The 14,305-nt window shown below is 37.4% G+C and overlaps 1 protein-coding gene across 4 annotated transcripts in view; it reads left to right on the top strand.

Annotated features, from left to right (window-relative positions):
* The window catches only part of SS18 (SS18 subunit of BAF chromatin remodeling complex), a 41,604-nt gene that overhangs the window by 9,433 nt on the left and 17,866 nt on the right, over positions 1–14,305 (top strand). For all 4 annotated transcript variants that reach the window (XM_061360534.1, XM_061360535.1, XM_061360532.1 and 1 more), the window contains 2 exons: positions 8,921–9,074; positions 13,862–14,083. In XM_061360534.1, the coding sequence (XP_061216518.1) occupies positions 8,921–9,074; positions 13,862–14,083 (376 nt within the window). The remainder of the gene's footprint in view (positions 1–8,920; positions 9,075–13,861; positions 14,084–14,305) is intronic.

Here is a 14,305-nt window from a genome sequence, read left to right as displayed (position 1 = left end):
TTGAAAGTGCCAGTTTCTTCCAGTAGCAAGCTAAACTCTGTGCGTGGATTCCAAGGTAACTGGTTGTGTCAGGGTTGTAGAAACGTGCACATCACATCCGGAAAAGAAAAATATGGCTTATCTTTAATAGCTTAAAATAAAATCTACAAATAAAACTCTTTTTGCTGAAGATGAGAAGGACACTAAGTTAATAAAGTTCTTGTCCAGTTATGTACTAAATGCCTGAGTAAGTCTGGTATCTGTGGTAATGTCATGGTTTAACCCCAGCCAGCAATTAAGTACCATGTAGCTGCTTGTTTACATGCCCCACCTTCCAGTGGGATGGGGAGGAGAACTAAGGGGGAAAGCTAAAACCTGTTGGTTAAGAACAGTTCTATAATGGAAATAAAATATATTAACAATTGTAATGAAAAGGGAGATGACTAAAAGAGGGAGAAATAAAACTTAAGAAGTGATGCCCAATACCATTGCTAGCTCCCTGCTGACTGGTGACCAGTGTGTCACCGAGCAGCGATGGAGTGGCTCCCAGCCAATTCCCCCTGTTTATATGCTGAGCATGACATTCTATGGTGCGGAATATCGCTTTGACTAGTTCAGGTCAACTGTCCTTGCTCTTTTCCCTGGCAGAGCATGAGAGGCTGAAAAGTCCTTGATCAGGGTAAGCACTACTTAGCAACAACTAAAACATCAGTGTGTTATCAGCATTATTCTCAAGCTAAAACCAAAACACGACACTGCACCAGCTACTAGGAAGAAAATTAACTCTATCTGAGCTGAAACAGGATAATTTAGTAGAAAGTCTATTTGTGGTATCTGCTTTCCTGCTGATCACAGCTGGCATTGGTCTTTAAACCTGTGGTTTAATTTTGTGTGTATTGAATATTACTGTGTTGATTAAATTCATTTTGAAGTAGATGCACAAAGCAGTATGGTGTATTAGCCTGCATTAGTCTTTCTGAACAAAAGTCCATGCCAAATTGAAGTTCAGCTACTTGTAAATTGAATTAATAGAGAACAGAGCAAAAGAAAGGTTGAATGTTTCCTGTCAAAAGGCAAGTGAGCTATTAGCCAGAAGTGGTGCTTTGATTTTGAAGAATAATTGCTCTGATTAAATGTTTGTTAAACAGTTTTCAAAAATCACAATAATTTTTAAAGGCTTTTAGGTAACAGAATTTTTGAGAAAGGGAGGAAAGATGTTGCATTTGTATATACCGTAGTATGTGAGTGCACTCCAAGGAACTTTCCTGATGCTCTTTAAATGTAGAGTCTACTGGCAAGTAGAGCTACTGTGGTTGGGATGGGTAAATGAATTAAGCTTCACATTCCTGTACTGTTTTTAGAAACTGTCAAGCCAGAGCAAATCCATAAATGATAAAAGCTAATCTATTTGTGCTTGCATCCTCCCTGTAGAACATAATTTCTTAAATTATTCCTTTCTCCAGCTCTTCATACTCTACCTTTTTATTTGTTATTTTGATTTTTCATCAGAAAAAAAAATGCTCCTGTGTTTTGTGAGCAAGAAACACGTGCGATAAGCCTCCTGTGGTAACAGTCTCCAGCCCCCAGTTAGTTTGTCTTTGTCACTAAAAAATGGGAATTGTGGGACATTTAGGTTCATGTTGTACCACTTTAAGAATTCACCCTGTCTGCTGTGTTAGTAATCTCAGATACTCAGCGCTTTGAACAAAATGGTAAATAAGACTTTTCCTGAAATTGTACAGTCCTGGGGGTCTGTTAAAGATGAAATTTAATTCTTTATTGCTGTCAGTAGCGTAGTTCTCAGGTATGACTAAAATAACCAGTTACAGAAACAATGTGTTATGATCTACCTCTCAAGTCTAGTGTATCCATAACGCTTAATTCTTTGCTTCAAGACTGGCATGTGATCATCTGTATCTGTTTTCCTTCTTTGGTTTTTTTCATGATATTTGACTTCTGAGCACTTAGTGAACACTGACGCCTACATGTTCATTGTATGTGTCCAACTTTCTGGGCCAACAATGTTATCTGCCTTTAGCAAAAGAATTGGATATGCTGCATTTTTAAAAGAGTTTTCAGATTGCTAATCTTCAGTTTATCCATGTATGCAATGGTCTTGCAATAAAATTGCTTTCTCAAGTTGTTCATTTTGCTCCGGAAAGGCTTTTAAATGTTGGAAAGAAGTTTGGTTGTTCTTGGACAAGATTTCCTTTCGATAGTAATGGTTACGCTGACATAGTAAGTCAGCTGTACTCTCATCAGTTGTGGTTCTGCTGTGTGATGTTTTAAAGCTGTGTTATGATCCGGAGAATCAGTGCAGATGAATTAGGTGTAAAGCAGGATATTTTCATTCTGGATTAGTTCAGATTAACTGCAGAACTGTGTAAATGGCTTTGTTGGCACAGCTGAAAGGGTACTATTGGGAAATGGGGAGCACTGGAAGCTTCTGAAGCCAGCAATTCCATTAAAAATATCCCAAACATCAGAATATCAGTCTTTAAGATGTTAGCATATCATTAATGAATTCATGGACCACTGCTGTACTCCACTTCAAATATGATCACGCTAACTTCTGTATTCTACTTTCCGTGTGTTGCTAGTCAGGTGTGTCCACACGGGGAGCTAGTGCACTGTACACAAAAAAAATGCTTCTATTGCCTACTAACTTCTGTGGCTGATTGAGAAATCAGTAAAAATAGCAGCCAGTTTGATTTAGGAGTGTGCTCTGAAGTGCATTTCTTTCATACTTGGAGATGTGAGTTGCCTGTCTGTAGTATCCTACCTGCACGGTAAATACCGATTTCAACCCATGTTAGTTTTGTGAGAGCTGTACTGGGCAGTCTGGTAACATAGATGCTGAGTCCTTTAGCCTGTATGGTTCTGCTGTTTTCCTGATTTAAAGGCTCTGAGGGTTCTGCAGGATTCTTTCTGCTTTGTTTGAATTTGTGTAAAGCCTTCTAGCTGGAATGGAGGTGGAATTTTTCTCTTTGATTACTGCATGCAGGCAAAACCTGTAAATACTGCACCAGATGTTAAATAACTTAAAAGTCAAAGAAGCAGGAGGTAGATAGCTGTGGAAGAGAAAGCGCCTGCTTTTGAGGACAGATAAGAACTGCATTTTATGGGGGAATTACAGAGTATCTCTGAAGTAATCTAGTTTCTATAGCTTACTGTTCCCCAATTAATGTCCACAGTGAACATATTTCTAGTCACTTAAAATAAAACCCATCTGAATTTGTACCAGATTATTTAAATTTTGATTTAAATGGTTTCTAGGTATATAAAAAGATAAGAATTTTCTGTGATTATTTTTTAAGTATCAGAAGAGCTAGTCCTGTGTGGACAAAGTATTTTAAGGTTAGATTTTCCAGTTGCTAAAATGATGCTAAAGAATATTTGTACAAAGAAATACTTTTATACAGTGATACATGCAATTTGAAACAACTGAAGGTTCCCATTTCCTCTTTAGGCAAAGTGTTTAAGTATTGCATTTTGCACTATTTTAACATTTTGATCAAATACTGAGTCAGATTTTCTCTGATTTTTGAAGGTGCTGAGATTTAGAAACTGGTTGTCATTCTGAATTTAGAATTCTTTACTGCTGTTGTCACAACTAGTACTCAGCAGTGAGAGCCCATATTATAGTTGTAATTAACTTCACTGTTTAGACATGATTGTAAATGCATTTCGCAGAAATCCTTCCTACCCCAAAGTATTACACTTGTGGAGAATTGATACAGGGTATTCTTTTCTCTTTTTTTTTTTTTTTTTTTTTCATTTAAGATATTCTCAGTACTAGAATACCCTGTGCCTTGCAGAGGAGGAGTTGTAGTCCAATTAAATAAATCTTGTTTCTTTCAAATATCAAAAATGTATACTTTTATGATCTTATTTCCCAGTCTGGCACGTCGGTAAGTACTCTGCAGGTGCCATCACCACCTATCAACAGAGTACTGTTCTCTGAGAATGGAACAGGTGCTGTGATATTAGCAATGTGATATTAGCAGGGCAGAGTACCTCCTGGGACACGGGATATTTTGCTTCACAGAAAATGGGATTTGAGAACTGAAAGCAAAGATGATTGATTAAATCGAGTTAGAGCTTCTCTCAGACAGATCAGAAGGCTCTTATGTTTGTGCGCCATGTAGCTCTTAATAGTTATTTGGAGAGAATTTCAAGAAAATTGTATTTTCCATAGTGTACTTCAAATAGCTATTGCTATTTGTATTGATTAGGAGTTCTGTGTGCTTAACAGTATCTCCTGTCTTTCACATTTTATTGATGATCGAGTTGATACTCCACCTCAGTTTTTATAACAATAAATGTTCTATAACCAAAACTTTCAATCTGCTGTTGATGGTAAGAAAAACCTAATAGGGCAAGAGAAGAGATGATAGATGAAAGTTCCAGATGTACAATTCCACCATGGCAGCTTTTATTGTTTGCTGTCTTGCATTTGATCTGATTTATTATTTAAAAGAAAATCCTCTAACAAAAACGCAGTTTGGTTATTACATTAAATGTATGCTTCCAAATAACTTTTGGGTTTAGTAGGATTTTGTTTGCTAAAAAGTTGTCAGGTAAAATCTAATGGGTCTTGTCTCTTTTTCCTGTTTTCCTGTCTCCTTTTTTTTTGGCTATCACTGCAGGTTAGTTTCAGTCTTTCGCAAGCTCAGGTTTTCAGAGTTGGACAAAATAACTTTTAATTCATTTGTTTTATGCTCGGATAAATTTTAAATGCTCATAGTGGCTATAAATTGTTATCTGTGTGTTTGGGGAAGTGAGCCAAAAATTAGTGTTTAGCAAGGGAAGCTGTGTCTAACATCTTCTTATTCTTTACTTTTTACTGATAGTAAAAAAAATTAACAATTGCTGCTTCATAATTGAAATAAAATCAGTAATTATTTTAATTTCCTTTCTGCCATGCATCCAGCAGAAGGAGGGGAGTAGCTTCTCTTTTGGTTCTGTTAACCTAACTGCATTTAGATGTCATTTCACCCTTTATATTTACACTCAATATGTAGGGTTCCTGTTGGGTAACTTCTCTTTCACAAAGGGTGGGGAGTTTCTTTTTTCTTTATTAAGTATTTGTCTTTCAAATACTGTGTGTGGGGTATGCTAAATTTATGCTGATTTAAAAGTTTATCAGCTGTAAAAACCTTCATCAACTGTGACAGATACAGGGAAGTTGCTGTTTTAAAACAATTTTTTCTTGCTTTCTTCTGTCTGTGACCAATAGAGAAAACACTTGGGAGAAATTTCACTGGGGAATAATTATATATGCAGGTGACATTTCTTTTTAATTACTAGCAGGTAGTGATTCGTTTATGACCCTGATATGAAGGCTTGTAAGACACTTTAAAAATATACTGTATGGAGTCCTATGTAACTGTCTTAATTATATATATATGATTGTCTCTATATCTTAAACTTTGTTCTAATGTCTTCTGTTGATGAATTCCTCAGTTTATGTGATTTATGTGGTGTCTTGTATGTTTAATGTTATTCCTCAATTTATTGGCTGTTCTCCTGGGGTTTTCTTTGTTAAAGCGTAAATTGGATGATCTACTTTTTGTATGGATCATGCATTAAATTGTATTTCTGTCGTATCCTCTTATGTTCCTTTCATTTTGAGGTAGAAAAAAAAATCTGCCCTGTTAAACTTGTTTCAGGTGATACCATTCAAAGTCTTTAATCACTGGTTACCTGTCTTTGCAATCCTTCTGCTTTCCCAGTATCTGTTTGTGATTGCTTTCCTCAACTTGAACTGTCATGATCACAAATACCATGACTTTTTTTTTTCCTTGCATATTATCCCTTGTTTTTGATACATCAAGTACTGAAGACAATAAAAAAGTTCTTTATGGATCTTTTTAAATTGTTTTTCTTTCCATCAATCTGTTTGGGCAGTGGTCATTTTTTACTTATTTTTTATTTTTTTATTTTCTGGATTAGTTGCAGTAGAGGTCCTCTTTCTGAAAAAAGAGTGGTTCAAAATTCAGTGTACTTGCTGTGTATTTATCTGTGGTGAACCCTGGCACTATTTGACTTATTATTTTTTTCTTCTACAATTTTCAGTAATTAATCTTGCAGCATCTTCAGGTGTTGGTATTCACTAACAAATACTTTCAGGGAACCTCTATATGTTCTTTTCTTCTTTGAACTTTATGAAAGGTTATTGCTTATTTCTTCCCTTTCAGCCATTTCTGATCAGTGGAAGCATACACCCCTAGACAACATTTTTCTGCAAAGGCTTTGTCAAAAACTGGTGTTACGAAATTTTTGTTAAGCATGCAGCTAAGTGGCTTAATTTATTTTATTTTTTTTTTTAGAATTTCTAATAGAAAGATTTGACTTCTCTTACTGATACTTTACTGACTCATCTTTATCATCCTTGGAGTTTCATAATACCCTAATTATTCTATCATTTACTTGTAGCTTGGGGAACATGTATCACGGATTTATGATTCCCAGAATTGTACATTGTTCATTTACTTTCTGTTTATCATATTAGGTAGTTTAATGAAAGATCGAATGTTTTTCGCAGCTTGGATCTTTTTCTTGCCTTGTTTTCAAGAATCTGAAGTTGGTACACACAGCTCTTCAGGCTCTTCCTATATCCAGAAGCTCCTCTTGCTAAATTATTTTCTGGTAGTGCTTTTTGGGGTGTTTTTAATCACCCCCTCAGTTCTCTCAATTCCTTGTAGTTTATGAAGTTTCTTTTGGGGTTTTGTATCTAATGGGATTTTAAAAATCCTTGTACTTTTTTCCTTGTCCTTGGTTGTCTGCCCTCTCAGTGCTGTTTGTTACTGAGTGTTTGTCTTAAACAGTAGTTGTTTTGAAAACTGCCAGAATAAATTTCAGAGTTGGAATATGTAGTTTGTCTTAAACGGAGATTCGTGTTTGTATGCTTATGTCTATCTTTCCATGCAAAAGGACATGCCTGTGCTGGTGCAGTTACACTTGCAGGACCCCTAAAACCTGACTGAGATCTAATTTTTTAGTACTTCATAGTAATTTTCATTATCAGCCTGTTTTGTGAACACTGGGTTTACTGATGATTTATACTTGGAATACAAGTAGTTCATTTTAATTCTGAAAATAATTCAACTTGGATGAGTTTTTGGCTTTGCTTTCTGCTGATGTGGGGCTGTTAATGCTCTGAGCTCTAGCTGCTCATGTGGAGATGGCAACAGTGTTGGTTTTGCTGGTATTCCAAAACAAGCTTTCTAAATAAAACTTAAAACCAGTCTGTTTTCTGTTTTGTGTATTTTTCTGTTTTACATAATTTGTTAGATACAAAAGCAGGATGAGAGCTCTTGAAAGGGAAGGGAAAAAAAGACTGAACTGCAGCATTCTTACTTTGATTGCTCACTAGTGGAGGAAGATCGAGCAAAACTGAGCAGGATTTTACTCACAGTGTTCAGAGAGTAGAGCTGCCTTTCACTCTTACCTCTTCTACTTTCTGCCATTTCTGCTATAGGATGAGGAACACTTGCTTATAAAAGGTCCTTGTGGAGGAAGGAAAAGAATTTAGTAAGAGAAGTCATCTACTTGCTTCCATTTTCATTCTTCCCTTCCTTCTGCTGAAAAAAGCCTTCACTAATTTCTTGAGGAATTTCTAAAACTATTGCAGGGAAAATAATAACCTGCTTGAGATATTTGAGGAAATGCCGATAAAATAAGTTAGTACTGCTCCCCTTCTCCCTCTGTCACCCAAGTGAGTATGTGTCTCTCTACTACCCTGATGCTACCATTCCCAAGGCTAAGGGGCCCTGCCTTACATTCATTTGGAAAACGTTACTCTTTTCTACTGTATTACTAGTCATCTTTACCAACCTCCTGATGCGTAGGTGTAGGTATAACGGGGGCTGGCTAGACAGGAACTTGGGATTCATCCCTTTGGCTCATTCTCCGAACAGAAATAGGAGAAAATACACACATCACTGTCTCACGGGAAGGGTTTTGCATGGGTAGTCACAGCCTTTTAGGGAGAGTCCTCGAAAGCCAAAGATCCAGGCTTTTGCTCTCACAGAGATGGTTTTTATTCCCTGAAAGCATTTGGCTAAGGTATGCGAGGAGGATCGTTTGGTCTCGCAGGTGTTTTTACTAGGAAAGTGAAGCTGGCTACCAGCAGTTTCTTGTGTCTCCTTACATTGCTGATAGCAGAACCTACTGGTAAATTCCCCCTTGTATTTATTGTTTTTTTTTTGCTCTCCCTCTTTGAACTCTCAAGGTTATTCAGTTATTTTCCTTACAATTTCATTAGGAAATTTGCCAAAAACATCCTTTCTAGGCAGCTGTCTCTGGACCTTTGGAGGCCAGCACTAATGTGCTCTCAGTCTGTAGGGGGTGTTTGGCACGGAATTATGAACTAGGCCTTCAGCGGTTCGGGGGAGAAATGGAAAGAGATTGCAAACACTTTACCGCAACCAGGTGCAAATTTTTGCTAGTCTGTGAGCATTCAGAGGCTTTTCTCTCGTGTTGTACCTGTTTTGTCCTGGTGCAAGTTCTGGTAACAGCAACAGATTGTTGGTGCAAGAGAATTACAATGAAGAGCTGTTTTTCTGCTCAACAAATGTTGCTTTGAAGGGAGAGCTTGTGTGTGTGTGGGAGGGAGTGACCCCAGCAGTCTTAAACTGTTCAGATATAATTTTTTAATGGGGCATTGATTTTTATTTTTCCTATTTGAAAGCAGTGCTTGAAGGTGCTGTGGTGTTGCCTGCATGTAATACTTCATGTAAAATTGATTGGAGTATTAAGCATTTTACCAAAATAAATACTGGGAGGAGTTAACCTTATCAGAAAGAGCAAGAAACACATTTCAGTGCTTTCTTTCATACCCTGCTGAACAATATAGGGAACTGCTGTACCATATGTACATATAATATATTTGTCAGACTAACTGCTTCTCGTGTTTGACTAAACTGTCTCCTTTCAGCCACCCACACAGAATATGCCTATGGGTCCTGGAGGGATGAGTCAGAGTGGCCCTCCCCCACCGCCGCGCTCGCACAACATGTCTTCAGATGGTATGGTAGGTGGGGGCCCTCCTGCACCACACATGCAGAACCAGATGAACGGCCAGATGCCTGGTAAGTTTTTCTCCTCTAAGACATTAACACCAGTGTTGCCTGGCAACTGAAACGACATGGGGGCTCAAGGGATACTAGATTGTTGATGACAAAACTGCTTTGAATGCCCCCGAGTACAAGCTCTCTTAGAGTTTGTTAGCTACAGAGCTACGTGACCTGTATTCAGTGTTTATCAGGCTGCCCTTGGGCTTTGATGTAGCTGACACACAGCATTCCTCTGATGAACAGAACTGGCTAAATTTAGTCTGTTTAAAACCGTGCAGTACAGCTGGCTTTAGAAGGCTTACTGGGGAAAGGTATTGGCCTGTGGCTGAGTGAACACAAATCCTTCCATGAAACGATAATGTGAAATCATTGCAGCTAAATAATTAGATATTAATAAAATAGATACACCTCAAAGAGGACGTTTCAAATGTGGGTAAATGTAAAAAAATAAAACATTGCTTTTATACAGAAAGTCATCCAGCTTTCACTAATCCTCTGTGTTCTTTATGACTGAAGATGTGTTGAATCGTAAGGGATTTGTAAAGAAATGGCCTCCAGCTTATTGTTCTAGGTGTAAATTTTAAGTCAGTTTTTATGCCATCCTATTTCATAATAAAAAGAAAAGTGCTTGGAAGTCAGAAACAAAGCAGTGAAACAAGATGATAAAATTCCACATTGTACCTGCCAGTACTGGCTTTGGGGTAACTATTCCCTTTAGCAGTCAGATCAGAATGGAATAGGCCATGGAAAAGCTTGCTTCTTTATATAGAGGCTGTTTCCCAGAATTTCCACTCATAAAGTCATACTGCCCATTTCATGTGAATTGGCTTTCATGTTAAAGTTGCATTCCCAGGATTGCTTTTGTTCAAGGACCCCTTCATTTTTTTCTTTTTATATGGAGGAAGTTTTCGTACAAAAGCTCTTCAAGGTATTGATACTTCCAAGAAAGGAAACTGCTGTCGAAGGATCTTTGAAAATTCATCTCTTAGTGGTCACAAGGAAAAGCTCCTTGACAGTAAACACAGTAAATAACTATGCAAAACTTAATATAATGTAAAAAATAGAGTGATTGCTGTAGTCTCTAATTTTTGTGCAAATCTTGATAAAATGGACCTGATAGTGACAGCTTTTCTGAGTAGCTGAATAGCCTCCAGGGACTGTGTGTGAGAAGTGTAATAAAAGATCTAGAGAAGAACTTACTTTCATCATGCATGTTGGTCATGGTCTGCATTTGCAAGTGGAAAGAGCGATATATGCTGCTCCCTAAGTAGGTCAGAGATATTCTGGTTGTGAAGTCCTCTATCCATCTAAGACCCATCAGCTCCCATGGAGAATAGCATTGCCTCTCACAAATCAGTCTTTTTGACCCTCTAGTGTAATCATATTATTGTTATTATAGTGATCTTTTCCAAGGAGAAGGATTACTAAGTCACAACGTGAGCATAATGACTTCACTGCAGAGCCACAGGGGAGAAAAGTCACTGCTTAAACATACATATTTTGTAATTAGATAGAATAAGAAAAGAGCTCTTATGGAAATATGTGAAAGGTAAATAGGTTTGTTTTGATATTCACCTAGACAGATACTTAAATACAGTTTCCAACTAAGCTTTAATTTAGCCTTTTTTTCTAACATATTCCCTTTTTTTGAATATCTGTTCCTTCCATTTTCTGTTTAAGGTTGTCTCTGAGGATGTGAAGATTAACAGCTTAGGATGAGGGCATCTCTAATATCAGAAAGGCATGCTAAAATCTTTTCGTAGCTCATAGTTGGAAAAGGGGAAACAATCATTTTGTTAAGTGGATTACTGAGTGTTTGGGGGGTTTTTTGTTTGCTAGTTTTCTTGTGTATGAGCCTTTCTATATTTCACAGACATGTACCTAATAATATCTGCAGTGTATGCATTTGCTTTCTGTTTATGGGTACTTACTCTAATGTTATGTAGACACTGTGGTAGAAGCCAGATATAAACCCTTAAATATCTGAAGAGATAGATGATCTGTCTAAAAGGAACAAAGTTACTAACACCCAAACTGAGAGAATCTAGGCTTGACAGCTACAAGTTCACCAGCCTGCAAGAAATAAAATCAAGGCTCTTAAAAATACCAGTTGAGGATTTCTGGAAGGCTTGATCTGAGCATGGGCTTCCATTGGCCTTGGTATGGGTGGAAGGGTTGATAGGAGGATCAGAAGTACTGCCTAGTGATGGACAGCATGAGTTAAAGTTCTGGCATAGACCTGTCCCATTTCCTAAAGGGCAGAGGATACTTTTTCTCATACTTGTGTTCTACTTAACAAAGGACCTGAAGTGCTACTGAAACCCTTAATTGCATCCGTTGACAATGAGTGTCCCTGTCCTTTTACCAGGAAAGACAGTCCTGATAAACCTTTTTCAGCCTGTAGTGGAACTGTTACCTATACCTGTGACAGATCATGGCTTTTACCTAAAAAGTTACTGTCTGAAGAGTTACATTGAGAGTTTGTGTGATATAAAGTACATTTAGATTTGGAAGGAGATTATGAATTGGGTTGTGCTGGTGGCAAGTTACCTTCCCAGTTTCTTGAGCTTGTTTTATCACATGTAGAAAGCTGAAGGTAAGACTAGCCTTAGGGTTTTCTGACCTTTGTCATGGCACTCTGGTAGGTGGCCTTCCTGAATGACAGGTGCTTGTGTATTAACAACAAGTTCTCTCCAAGTAATCTTTCCTTCCTGAAAATGTACTTTCAAATGCACTTAGGCTTGCTTAAAACTTCTCAGAGCTAAAATATGGTCCATAAGTGGTTAGGATGAAAAGGGACTTCTGTTTATAGTAAAGAGATACTTATTCCACTAACTTTATTACAACACAGAATCTAATTAGTATATCATTTGAAACAGTTATTTTAATGGCAGATGCACACTTCATGTTTCATTCATACTCCATTCATACTCCATTCTTCCTATCTCATTTATTCATATTAAAAAAGGAATAGAAAATAACTGTGTTGTCTTTATGTGCAGGAGAACACTGTGCAGTATTTTGGCAAACTATTAAAAAAAAATTTGTAAAGTATGTTCTTACTATTTTTCATTTGCAAGGGTTTTTGTTACTACAGATGTAGCTTTTCCTCTGTCCTTGTCGTCTAGCTTCTCACTAACAAACTATCTGATTTTGACCTCAGAACGCAACACTTGCCTGTCATTTCTTATGCCAGCTTTTCCTTATGAGTGACTTCTATTTTGATGCTACCTGGGACATGCAGTGTAAACCAGTGTTTGAAGGAAGGTATTTTATTTTTTCAACTTATTTTCTCTTGTGATGATTTTTGCCTTCCTCATTTTGCTTCTTACATTACTGGTCTTAAAAACTTTTTCCACCATGTGTTTGGCTAGCTCTCTGAAATCCATTATTGACAGTTTCTTTCTCTTAAGCAAAGAGGAATGAAATCACTCCCAGGCCCTGACTTTCTGGTACTAACCCTGTGTATTCCTTTTCTTGGGAAGGAAATTAAGAAGGTAATCTTCTAGCAGTCCTGCAATAGTTGTTTGGCACTACAGTCTGAAGCTTTTCTTCATCTTAGCTCTAACACACTGATGATTGATCTCATGGTTAGAGATTATCTCACTGTCTCAGAATTAAATTGTCTTCGTGTTCTCACAGATTCAGGCAGTGTCAAATTGAAGATAGGACAGAATAGGCACCTGTAGTTCTCTGTCATGGTCATAATCCTGTACAGTGAGTTACTTTTTCTGTGACTGTGCTGCATCCACCCTTGTACAGTTCAGGAATCTCTGCTCACCTTGTTTGCAGGAACAGTGAACTGCATATATGATACCTTTGTCAGCTTTTTCACTTTCTTTGATAAAATAAGCTTATGTGTTCTTTTCATTAAGGTGTCTTGAAAAAGGCAAAGGATAAGCATACTCTTAAACTTACTCTGGTTTTTATGTTGGCTTTTAATAGGTGTGTTCCTTCAACATTGGTATCTTTTTCTTCTGCATCTTTTTTGTTTGCAGGCCATTTGGTATTGCCTCTGAGACCTTGTGTACAACTCTGTGTCTTCCCTTTTGCATTCATTCTGTCCTGTAATAGTGGAGTTGTTTCTTTAGCCAAGACAGAACTTGGGAGCTGTTTACATCTGAAGGCAGATATGTATTCTGGTGTTTGGGTTTTGGGCTTTTTTTCCCCAGAGGGGAGATATGTAACTAAATCACTATTTTCTTACAACTTTTCTGGCATAGTTACTTTTAGGTTATTTTCCAAAGTTTTCTGTATTTATTAGGGTTTTGTAGATTAACAAAAAAATCTGTGGTATGTTTGACAACCATGGCATCTTCTTGATGAACTCTGTATATATCAGCACTTGCCTTGTTTACAGTTGACTTACTCTGTCACATGGTCTCTGGTGGTACATATCTTTATAAACTCCTCGTGGTGCTTGTCATATGCATAATCTTTGCATTTCATTTACTTGTCATATTTATATCCAGTCACACCTCTTACTAATTTTACTCCTACTAGCTTCTCACCGCAGCTAAAGTAATGAATAAGCTGATAGGATAGTACTGTAATGTTTAGACTTTTAAAAATACCCATTGAGAGCAGACTTAATTCAGAGAACAAGCCAATTTCAACTTGTGTTGTCACGAAGAGGGGAGATAAAGGGTGAAGAGATGTAGCTGGTACATAAGTATATAGAATCATAGAATAGTTTGGATGGGAAAGGACCTTCAAAGGCCATCTAGTCATTCAGTATGACTATATTTGTTTATTTTAGGAGTCTTAATGTAGAACCTTTTTACCTGTTTTTCTTTCTGAAGGGCCTAATCATATGCCTATGCAAGGACCTGGACCTAACCAACTCAATATGACAAACAGTTCCATGAACATGCCTTCAAGTAGCCATGGGTCAATGGGCGGCTATAATCACTCAGTGCCATCCTCTCAGAGTATGCCAGTGCAGAACCAGATGACTATGAGCCAGGGACAGCCAATGGGCAACTACGGTCCCAGACCAAACATGAACATGCAACCAAACCAAGGTAAGTGTTAGCTTCTGTAAAAAAGAATTATCTCAGGTACAGGCATCTTTAAAGGTCTTTTCCTGCAGATTTCTGGCTCTAAATGCATTTATACCCATGTTTGTACGACTCAACATGTTCATTCTCCCATGTGGCAGTGACTTCATTTGCAGACATTGAACTGTTTTCAGGTATTGTGTGAGAATCTGGGATTGGAGCTGCTTTCATCAGTTACAAATTTGA

Source organism: Neopsephotus bourkii, unplaced genomic scaffold (genome assembly GCF_033783945.1).
Source record: "Neopsephotus bourkii isolate Nb327-2 ecotype Australia unplaced genomic scaffold, CSIRO-AGI_Nbou_v1 NB_1027, whole genome shotgun sequence".
In the NCBI taxonomy this organism is placed as follows: Eukaryota; Metazoa; Chordata; class Aves; order Psittaciformes; family Psittacidae; genus Neopsephotus; species Neopsephotus bourkii.
The sequence above is the reverse complement of the archived record's forward strand: the minus strand, read 5'-3'. Positions and strand labels throughout refer to the sequence as shown.